General features: G+C 35.1%; 1 protein-coding gene across 1 annotated transcript in view; it reads right to left on the reverse strand.

The window, feature by feature from the left end:
* The window catches only part of LOC102893246 (zinc finger protein 708-like), a gene marked incomplete at its 5' end in the record, with an annotated part of 46330 nt that overhangs the window by 6475 nt on the left and 28112 nt on the right, over nt 1-11743 (reverse strand). The window contains one exon of the mRNA XM_015589206.1: nt 72-198. Coding sequence (XP_015444692.1) covers nt 72-198 — 127 coding nt within the window. The remainder of the gene's footprint in view (nt 1-71; nt 199-11743) is intronic.

The raw sequence follows: 11743 nt of genomic DNA on the forward strand, positions 1-11743 counted from the left end.
AGAATCTGTACTAATGAAAGAAACAAAACCCTGTAGGTGGAATAAGAATTCTGGAAGGAAGTCAGCCTCACCTAGGAAGACCAGGTTCCTGTAGTTCTCCGACATCACGTCCCTGTACAAGGCCCTCTGAGCAGTGTCCAGGCATTCCCACTCCTCCTGAGAGAATTCTATGGCCACGTCCCTGAATATCAACAGTCCCTGAAATAAAAGACATGTATACGAAATGGCCATGGGCAGAGTTCATAATTTGACCTAATAAAAAAGAGTTAAAGAAGTTGTTTTAACCAGCGGAGTATCCTGAATTATCCAATAACGATTATTTCGATGCTAATACTCTCTAATGTATTTTCTAACTCTGAGAAAGAAGGATGGCATATGATCCACAAAATCACTATAGACTTCACTTTTCTGGAAGATACATTTTGAAAATGAAGACATCAACATAGGCATTTCCAATTTTCAGTGCTGTATTTATATCACACAGGATAAACTGTCTATTTCTAAGGAGGAAAAGTCACGATGAGTGAGAATTGTACAGCAGTTCTCAAATTTTAATGTGTACAACATTGAACTGGAGATCAAAAAATGCATTCTGATTTTGGATTCCTGGGGTGGGGCCTGAGTTTCCATGTTTAACAAGTTCACTTTTAACTAGGGACACCAGTGTCTCAGGTCCATGTCACACCTTTAACTAACAAAGAGGAAGAAAACACAGGGAAAAATTCATACAGTACTTTGAAGAATTTTATGGAATTTACGGGTCTCAGAGAAGTAAGCATAGCAACCATAATCCTTTAATACTTACTATGTACTCGTGTTCTAACAATAGTTTTTATATCTTAATTCATTAAACACATAAGTAATCTCAAAATAATGATGCTATTCTTCCTTTTTTAATGAGAATATTGTGAAACATCCAGTTAGTGGGTGAGCCTGGGTTTTACTCCAAACTTTACTTTGAATTTATCAAAAAGGACAGACCAATATGCAAACTGTCATGAACGTTCATAGCAATTTCTGTAACTGAGATGAATAGAAACAAGATGAAGTGACTCGAATAATATGCAGATATAAAAATGGAAACTATGTATACGTTAGAAATGACAAGAAAATTTTAATGTTAATGAAATTTACCTGAAATGAAATCGAGATTATTTTCAACTGTGTTAATCTCATAAATCTGTTTGTGGATGATACTCTTTGTGTTTTATGAACACAGAGAGGAGATAAACACATACAATGACATAAAAAAAAAGAGCTATTCTTTCTTATTTTTATTTCTTTGAAATATTTTGCTTCTCATTTGTGCTGAGTTATATTTTATAAATTTAACACTTGGACATCCATTAATATAATGTGAACTTTTTAAAAAAATACAAAGAGGTGGTAAAGAGTATGTCTGTCATATGACTGAAATACAATGAAAATTTACAGGTCCAAGGCCTGACTGATTAAAGTAAGTGCCAATGAATACACTTAGGGCCATGATGTAAACAGACAATAAGTTTGCACCCAAAATCATGATGAAAATGTTTCAAATCAAAATTTGCCATGGTCCCTGGGATTCCTCGAGAAAGAATGACAAACAGTGGCTACATGCAGATGACTCAGAATAAAACCTGTTGAACTTGTGATGGTTCCACTGCAGTAGAGATGATATAACAGAAATTCTTCAGAATTCCAAAGAAAATCAGGATCAGGAAGAACATTTCAATTTTCAACTACACAGATGCCATTCTGTTTATTTTCCTAGCATTCAATATCCACATTCAGAAATAGAGGACTCAGCATGAAAACGTGAATCAGGGGCTCCCTTGTTCAAAAAAAAAGATCCGAAATCTTCACTGATAACTGATGAGTCCTTGTGCTAGAAAAATTCCAAACTATAGATCAGAACTTAAAATGGCCTGCAAGAAATATGTGGGGTGGGGAGAGCACTGAGACACAGTAGCCATCACACTTCAAATGAGAATGGTTGTAACGTATATGTAGCTAGAAATGAAAATTAAAAGAAATTGATGAACTGGAAATAATTCAGAAATTAAACATGTAGAATTTATCTTAATAAATTCAGGGAGTCAATAGTGCAGCCTGAAACAGGTGACCTCTCTCCACATGCAGAATCCATATCAACCTCATCCTGGATATTTTCTATCTCTTACCCAGGGCTACAACATCACTCCTATTGAAATATATTCTGCCTAATTATAGAATATCTACGATACACACAGTGTTGTCACATGTGTTTGTTCACTTCATATAAAAGTCCAAACAATTCAATGACTTTTGACATTGCCAAGCTGTCACCTGAACTGGCAAAGGAGAATAACTTTGGTGATATCGCTTATAAAAAGCAAAAACAATAACTATTGAATTAGTTTTTCTCTAATAGAAGAAATGAAATGTACCAAACGAACTCCAACTTAATATGCTCACTGTGGAATCACCTCCATTTTCTACATGATTTTTGTACACCATTAAATTCCATGAAAACCACACTTAAAATCCCTGAGCAGGTCATATAAGCAACATTTCACTAAGTATGGAACAAAGAAACCATATGGTAGGTTTTACATGAGACACAGGAAAGTAAAACAAGACAGAACTCCAATGGAAAACTTCCAAACCAAGAGTCATGATATTTGGGAGAAATAAATTCAATGTAATGTACAGAGAATTATTCACATTATAAACCTGTAAGGTTTCAGCCTACTAATAAATCATCTAATATTTTAAATTACCGATTTTGATCCATTATTTCTCTTTCTTTCTGAAGACAACACACACACACATTCCTTCCTCATAAGTCCTCTTATTCCTAAATTACATCCTTAGATTATTTACCTACTGCATTCAGTGTATATCAAAACCATGAAAATCCACATTACAGAGGCTCAGGAAAAAAACATGCAAAGAAAAATATGAGGTAAAATTTTATAGTGATTCAGAATTACAAAAATAGGGCTTTTAATTATACTTCTTTGGATTCTGTCAAATTAACACATTTGTTAAGCAAAGCCCGCTAGTATTGGATGATGAGCAGCAGTTACACAAAGACCACAAGGGAAATTCAGAAAGACAAGTTGACAACTCACAGGCCCTAAAGAAGTAGACAGCATGCCTGGATGCGTTACACAAAGAGGCCAAGACAGGAAGGAAGCAGAACGTGGCAGGACCCAGGGTAAATGCCGTTATTAAGGTCCCTACATGGAATGCTTTGGGGATCTCAGGCTAGGTCCAGATTGTTCAATTGAAACCAAAAATGGCAAGGTTTTAGGAAATTCTGTGGAGAGCCTATCTAAGGGACATACAAGGTGAAGGCCCTGAGGTGCAAGAAGACTACTGCTCACTGGAACTGCTGGACAAGACACATCAGCTCACGTTTACTTGTGACTCTGTAAGCTAGTCTCTAGTATGTGCACCAGTGGAAGAGGGCAGTGTCCGCTCAAAACTCCGTAGCAACACGAAATAAATGTCAAGGTGGCAATATCATAAAGTAGTTTGGCTAAACTCTCAAAAATACTCCTGTGTCATCTTTATTGTAACCATCATAGTGCCCCGATATCTACAATAAGAAAAATATAATGTGTAAGTTATAAGGGAAATCTTTCCATATTATTGAAGGCTGAAGGGCACAGGAGACAGCGATTGCTAATGATGTCATTCCACCGCGTGACCAAATAGGACATTGTTCCGCACAACCTTGAATATGGTGGGACAGGTTGACACTCGGAGCAGGATAACACTTCATTTGTTATACAGCAGCATTAACACATTCAAATACACTCACCTTTATTAAGGAAAACATCAAGTTTACACATATTCTAAATAATTACAAACCTACTGTATGATCACTGGTCAAAATACACATTACAAGCATTCAAAAGAAGCATTCCTATTCTCCCGATACAATGATCTGAGAGCTATGCCTTCTACGGTTTTCAAGGGGGTAGGTGATTATTTAGTAAACACAGATGCACAATAACTTTTTGCACTTAGGTATGTTATCTATACTTTTCTCAGATGTTGCTCAAGAACTCTTTATTTAAACAACATGGAATCATATTCATGACTTCAATCTATAGCTACTATGAAGTTACATCAGGATTTTAATGAAATGCTACCTTTTTCTCTTCAAGAGAAATTGGTAACACTAGTTAAAATTCAAACTGTTTCCCCATCTTACACTAATGCAACGATGATGCCCTGAACACCTACTTCATGGCGACTCATATCCGGTTCTAAAAATCAGCAACTTCATTTAGCCTTTCCTCAAAAATTATATAATACATTGTCCTTAATCTTCCATTCAAAAGTAGATATAAATAAACCTCACCTATATAACTAGGGCACTCAGATCTTTGAGGAGCAACAATCAACCCACTGACTTAACATACACACAAGAAGTAGAAGCAAAGCACAAGTGGTTTAAGAGTTGAAGAACATTAATATTTCCTTTCCAGAAATTTTTGAATACTGTCAATATAAAGGACACATTGTAAGTAACACACCTTTCCAAACATCTATCTACTTGGTATTTCGAAGCACATTAACAAGTTAGTTATCTTTTTGGACCTGTTCTCTAACTATTCTGATTTAATTTCTGAAAAGTGTTATTGACTTATTATTTTCTACTGTGAATTTTGGTATTTTAGGTTTCATTTTCGATTATACACATTCCTACATGTTTTACATCTTTAAAGTCACTTTCACATAAGAATTCCGTGGGCATTTTTGAAGCGTATATTTTGGACAAGTCTCTTTCACTATTTATTACGAATGGAGAATCTCTCTGGGATGCATTCTCTGATGCCGAGGCTTTAAATCCAGCTAAATGGTCTGACACATTATTTACAGTGTTACTGTTCTAGTCAGCATGAGTTCTCACATGCCGATTAAGGAGCAAATGCTCAATAACGGCTTTGCCACACGTTACATTTGTAGGTCTTTTTTCCAGTATGAATTCTGTTTAGTGAGGCTTGAGCAACGGTTAAAGGTTGTGCCATGCTCTTCACATTTGTACTGTTTCTCTGCAGCATGAATTCTCTGATGTTGGGTAAAGTCTGAGCACTAGGTAAAGGGTTTGCCCCATTCTTTACATTCGTAAGGCCTGTCTCTTGTATGAATTCTCTCATATTTATTGGGGCTTCGACATTGGCTAAAGGTTTTGCCACATCCTTACATTTGTACTGTTTCTCTCCAGTTATGAATTGTCTAATGTCAAGTAAGAGACGAACGCCAATTACAGGCTTTGCCAAATTAGCTGCATTTAAAGGCTTCTCTTACATACAATTTCTTACACTGAGTAAAAACTAAGACCTGGTAAAGGTTTTGCCACATTCTCTACATGTGTAAGGTTTCCACCACTATGAGTCCCTGATGTTGAGAAAGTTTTGAGTACTGTTTAAATTTTTTACCCTATTCTCTTCATATATAAGGCTTCTCTCCACTATGAGTTCTCTCATGTTCAGTAAGGTTTGAGGACCGCTTAAAGGCTTTGCCACATTCTCTATATCTGTAAGGCTTCTCACCAGTGTGAATTATCTGATGTTGAGTAAGATTTAGGCACTGAGTAAAAGCTTTGCCACATTCTCTACACTCATAAGGCTTCTATCCAGTATGAATCCTCTGATGCTAAGTTTTGAACACAGGGTAAAGGTTTTACCACATTCTCTACAATTATAAGGCTTCTCACTGGTACGAATTTTCTGATGTTGGGTAAGGTTTGAACAATTATTAAAGGCTTTGTCACATTCTCTACATTGATAAACCTTCTCTCCAGAGTGAATTCTCTGATAATGAATAAGACTTGAACACTACTTAAAAGATATACCACATTCTTTACATTTGTGAGGTTTCTCTCCAATATAAATTTTATGTGTATGTCGATTGGTTAATTGAATAAAGACTCTTCCACACTGATTACATTTGTAAGGTTCCTTCCCAGTAGCAATATTCTGACATCAGTTACATTTAACGATTAATTCAAAGATTTGGCACATTCATTACATTTGTCTGTCTCCAGTATCAATATTTGAGCTTTGAGTAAAGACTGACATTTACAATGGTTCTCTGAAAATGGAGTTCTCTGATGGTTATTAGGATATGACCTGTGGTTAAAGGTTTTCCCAGATTCACTGCACTGATAACTTCTCTCTCCACTATATATACTCTGGTAATCGATGAAAATAGAAAAACCTTTTTAGTGCAGGCCCTCATTTCATTACACATGTAAAGTTGCTTCCAATTAAATATTCTGCTATCTACTGAACCATGATGATTGTATAAAGACCCTCCAAAAGTTTATGAAAACTACAGACTGAAAAAAGTAGGAATTATTTTGCCATGGAAGAATAATGAATCCTTAGTTAAGGGATTGTCAAACTCATCACATTTAGGATTTCTATCTTGATTTCCAAATATGTTATTTATAGAAATTTATGATTTAATGTTTCATCCATTATGTACCCTCAGAAGAGGTTTGGCAGGCCTTAGAATTTCTAGCACAGCTGATGGTTACTTGTGTTCTCCTATACAAAGTCCATAAAGCCTGGGAGCAGTGACCGTTTCTTAAATATCCAATATAGTAAATAATTCAAACGATTACATGTACCATGAACAAGGTGACTTCCCTAATTGTCAAATTTCCTTTCACAGAATATCTATTTAAAAAAATTTTTTTCTCAGTCCTTAAGTTTGGATACACATTGTTCTAGAAATGTAAATGACTTAAAGTGGGAATTTTCTCAAGATGTTTTATATCCCTGATCTCTTTTGGCAACAACGATTTTAATATGGGTAATCATCCCAGTTTGGTTAAGTCCACCATAACATCCCTTTTGCCCTTCACACTCCCCTTCACTTTCCCAGTCTTTCATTAAGTGTAAATTCTCAAGGCCACACCTCCCACATCTTACCGGCAGCATTTTGTGGAATGAATCTTCTAAGCCCGGCTGTGGTGACGAGCCCTGGGTTTTTTGAGAAGACATAGCTGAAAGATACCACATAAATTATCACACATATTACACTTAGGTAAATACAGTTTACATTCTAATGTACAAAATAAATACCAATCAGATGACTATAGTATCATGGCAGAGTAAGAAGCACCAAAAGTTCCCTCTGCCATGGAAATGAGAACTTACCAACAACTACTGACATAACTGCCTTTTTGAGTACCCCAGAAGCCACCCCCAGGAAAGCACAAAATGAGGAAGAGTCACATCAAAGGAAGGAAAAGAAATTGCTTACCTTCACCCACAAGTAAAAACTGACATTTACAATGGTTCTCTGAAAATGGATTTCTCACTCTCCCTGGCACACTATAAAATGACTGTGGGAAAATGTAATTCCCAGTTTCCTCTCAGGAGAGAAATAAATGAGTGAATTATGTCTGATGATCTGGCTATTTTGCAACTGCCGAGGGATTTGTTTCTGTTTTGCATGACCCATATTGCTAATGAAATGGCAGTACACTGAGAATGCATGTGGATGCGGAGAAAATGGTAATTGTTCAAAGACCAGAGACTGCAGTAGTGATGGCAGACGTCAGGGATAGGAATGGATCACGGGATCTAAGGAAGAACCAGAAAACATTTAAAACTGAAAATTACACACAGAAAACAGAATACACACCCCAGGAGAGGTTAGACAGCCCTCAGAATCTTGAGCACAGCTTATTGTAATGTGTGTTCTCCTGTACAAAACCATTCATAAAGTCTTGGAACAGGGCTCTCTTAAATATGCCAATGTCAAAGCAAGATCACAAGACAGACAAGGAAACAGGAAAACATGGTTCAGAGGCACAAAATGAATGTCTAGAAGATGGCCCTAAATTAATGATCTATTAATTATCTGACAAAAAATTCAAAATAACTGTCTTAAAGTTGCTCAATTAGGAAACAGAGAAAACAGATAGACAACTAAATATTAAAAAGAAAAAAAGAGAAAAAACTATGCATAACCAAACTGAAAATACAAAGAGACAAAATATAAAAAAGAACCACAAAAAGTTGGGAGCTGGAAAACAGGGAGCTACAATACCTGAATTTGAAAATACAGTCAAAGCATCCAAAATAGAATTGATCAAGCAGAAGAAAGGATCAGACAACTTAAACACAGTTTATTTTAAATTGTCAATGTACGGAAGCAAAAAAAAAAAAAAAAAAAAAGTCTCATAGTGAAGTGACTCATGAGACACAAATGAGTGGACCAACATACACATTAAGTGGAACCCATGAAAAGATGAGAGTGAAAAAGGGCAGTCAGCTTGTATGAAAGATTAATGGCTTAAAAATTTCCACATTTTAAGAAACATACAAATTCTAAGTAGGATGAATGTAAAAACACTAAAAGACACACATTATAATCAAACTATCATGAATCACAGCCAAAAACTAAGTTTTGAAAGCAGCAAAAAATAATAATAATAAAAATAAAAAATTTAAAAAAAGAAACAAGTTGTCCAAGTTGTTACATAAAAGTTCCTCTAAGATTATCAGTCGGATTCTCAGCAGAAACCTCATAAGAAGAGCATTTAAGATAAAATATTCAAAGTGCTTAAAATACAAAAACTATCAACCATGAATACTACATCTGGCAAAGCTGTCTTTCATCAAAGGAGAAATAAGTACCTTCCCAGATGAAAAACCCTAACGAGTTTCTCACTATTAGATCTGCCATATGAAAAATATTAATGAATGTCCTTCTAAATGAAATAAAAGAATTCTAAACAATATAAAACTATGTGAAAAATATAAAAGTAAAGGTAAATTATATACATGAATATTGAAATCTGTGGTAGTGTAATGAAGAAAACACAAATCATTTTATTTCTTCTTTAAAATTTTTTAAAAGCAAAAGAATCTTAAATTTATCATAAAAAGCAAAACATAAAAGATATACTGTGCAAACAATATCACAAATGGGTACAGGTAAAGATGTAAAAATAACAATACACGCATTATAATTAAACTATCATGAATGATAAGAGTAGAGTTTCTGTATACAGCTGACACTATCAGTTTAAAATATAGCGTTATAACTTTAAAATATACTAAGTAACCCTCATGGTAACTCCCCCGCCACACACACACACAAAATAGTAAAATGTTATCTGGCGACAGAAGACAGAATTCTATATTAGAAAATCCTAAAGAATACACTCATACACACATACAAATTCTAAACAAATGTGGCAAAATGTAGGATACGATATCAACACATGAAAATTTATTCCACAGATTTTACATGTGTCAATATTTCATTTTAAGATCTCTACGACAGATACACAGAAAACAGGTCTGTTTCTGCTAATGAGTGGTCCTCGTGTGCACACCTACCCGCTGTCTGCCTGGGGAATTTGCACCTCGTTCCTACAACACAGGGGACTACCTGAACCGATGTTCCTGCCACATGGACAGCAAGTCTGCGTCTCTCCCTGGTCTCACCCTGTGTGACATGTTTTAGAGCTGCTAACTGAAACTCAGAAATACACCTGGTCACATTTCACTGAAAACTATTTCTTTCCAGTTAGTGTGCTTTACTGAAAAACCAAGATGGAGTCATGCCTTTTAGGAAGAGATCCAGCTTCCTATAAACTGGGTGTTTATAAGAAGGACTAAGGACACACACCACAAGTGAGTCATTTTACTCTGACCCTGAAATTATACCACGGTCCGCACGATAATGTACTGTTGAAATCGGAGTGTTACAGTTACAACCACTCAATAAAGAGTGGGGAGGTCATCGTTTCTAAAGTTCTTTCTGGTGATGCAAGAAAACCTGAACTTTTGAAAATCTGATCAGTTTTAATGCTATCAGATTTATTACATTGTTTAATTCAACATCCTTTGGATAATTCTTGGCTTAAGACTTCTAGTAACCTTTGAAAAAGGTTTAAGGTCATAAAATCAGCAACACTAGGTCAGAGGGCAGAGAGGCCAATTGAGGTGGAAAGAGATAGCAAACTTGAGGTTTAACTCAACATGCCACTTTGGGATATAAAACAAACAATTACACCCTTTTTACTTACAAAATTGGCTTTTAAATTACTTGATAAAAAAATTAATTAAAATTTAAAAAATATTAAAAAACAAAAATAAATAAATTGCTTGTGAGAAGCACATTACGAATTTAAATCTACTAAGAAGAGTCATCAGCCTTTGGAATAAATTCCGTGAATGTTTTCAGTAAGCTCTTCTTCTGTATTAAATCCCACTAAAGGAAAGGTAGTTGACTTCAAAGCCAGAAAGGAGGGTTCACTAATCTGATTATTTAAAACAAGAAATGAAACCCTATGCTTGCTTTGAAATGAAAGTTTTCCCAGGATTTACTAAAACAAGAAACATATGTATAGCTTCCCTAATGTGTTTAACCATATTTCTACATAATTTTCACTTATTTAATATCGACTCTTGTGTAAGTAATGAAACCCTAAACCTCCTTTGGCTCGCTCTGAAATGCAAGTTTTCTCAGTATTTATCATTAAAACAACAAGAAACATATGTATAGCTTCCCTAATGTGTTTAACCATATTTCTACATAATTTTCACTTATTTAATATCGACACTTGTGATAGCAGTGTTCTGCTTGAATGATTTTAAACTCCTGCTAACTGTGAGGAAAAGTATCTGACACTGAAGTCTGGGGTTTGCTCTCTTTCCACTGGTACATTCCTTGAGCCTCTGATTTAGATAACCCACTTTTCTTCAAATTAAATAAGGAAGCACATTTAAACTTTTAAAATCATGGTGTATTGATTGTTGGAGACCCTGAAAACAGTAAACCTTTCATTTCAGTCAGGTAATCCAGTTTTCTAAAATATAATGCCATCACCTTTGAAAGAACTTTAAAAACGTCTATGACCTCAAATGTGAACACTGCTGCTCCCGTGTTCTTTACAGCATATGTCACAGCGCTAGCATAGATGCTGTGGAAGCATGCGGCATCAAAATAAGGGGAGGGGGGCAGGAATATCAAAGTTTCAAGATGGGAAAATAAAATAGTGAAACTTACATTTAAGAAAGCAAACTTGAGATTTAACTCAACATGCCACTTTGGGATATAAAACATAAACAATTACTAGACTTCTTGTGATGATCCTTTCACAGTATATAGAATTAGTGAATCATTATGTTGTACATCTAAAACTAATATAATGATGTCAATTATGTCTCAATTTTTAAAAACTACAATCTTGACTGTGAACAATTTTTTGGAGCTCCTTTTTCTTGCTAATCAAGATACAAGATCGTCTCAGTTATTGTTTTCGTAAACTTGCACTCTCCTTTGAAGCTTCTCCTATAATTTAGTTCTTCTGTGCATTAAATTATGATACTTTTCCCCTAAATTTTTAAAAATTGAAATAAATTCCTCCCAGAGTCTATTTTTTGAGTTCCTCCATTAACTCTGAAAATAAAGCACTCTTCCCCAATTCCGCCAGACGTTAATTTTTAATTTGTTATTTAATTTAGTGGCATCTTGAGAAACAAGAATGTTTTGAGGGAGGGCGTCTCGTCTCCAGTTTATGGATGACATCGCATCAGGTTCATTGCTGTCTACCAGCGCCCTCCTTGTGGAAGTGTGTTGTATGACTTGAACACAAATGCCACATTACATTTTGTATTTTCTAGTTTTCAAAAGACATTTGGTTTTTTATAATTTTTGCCAATAATCTGATGCCCACTATCGACACTTCTATTTAACACAGTATTGGCAGTCCTAGCTACAGTATTTAGACAAC

Source organism: Pteropus alecto, unplaced genomic scaffold (assembly GCF_000325575.1).
Source record: "Pteropus alecto unplaced genomic scaffold, ASM32557v1 scaffold314, whole genome shotgun sequence".
Taxonomy (NCBI): domain Eukaryota; kingdom Metazoa; phylum Chordata; class Mammalia; order Chiroptera; family Pteropodidae; genus Pteropus; species Pteropus alecto.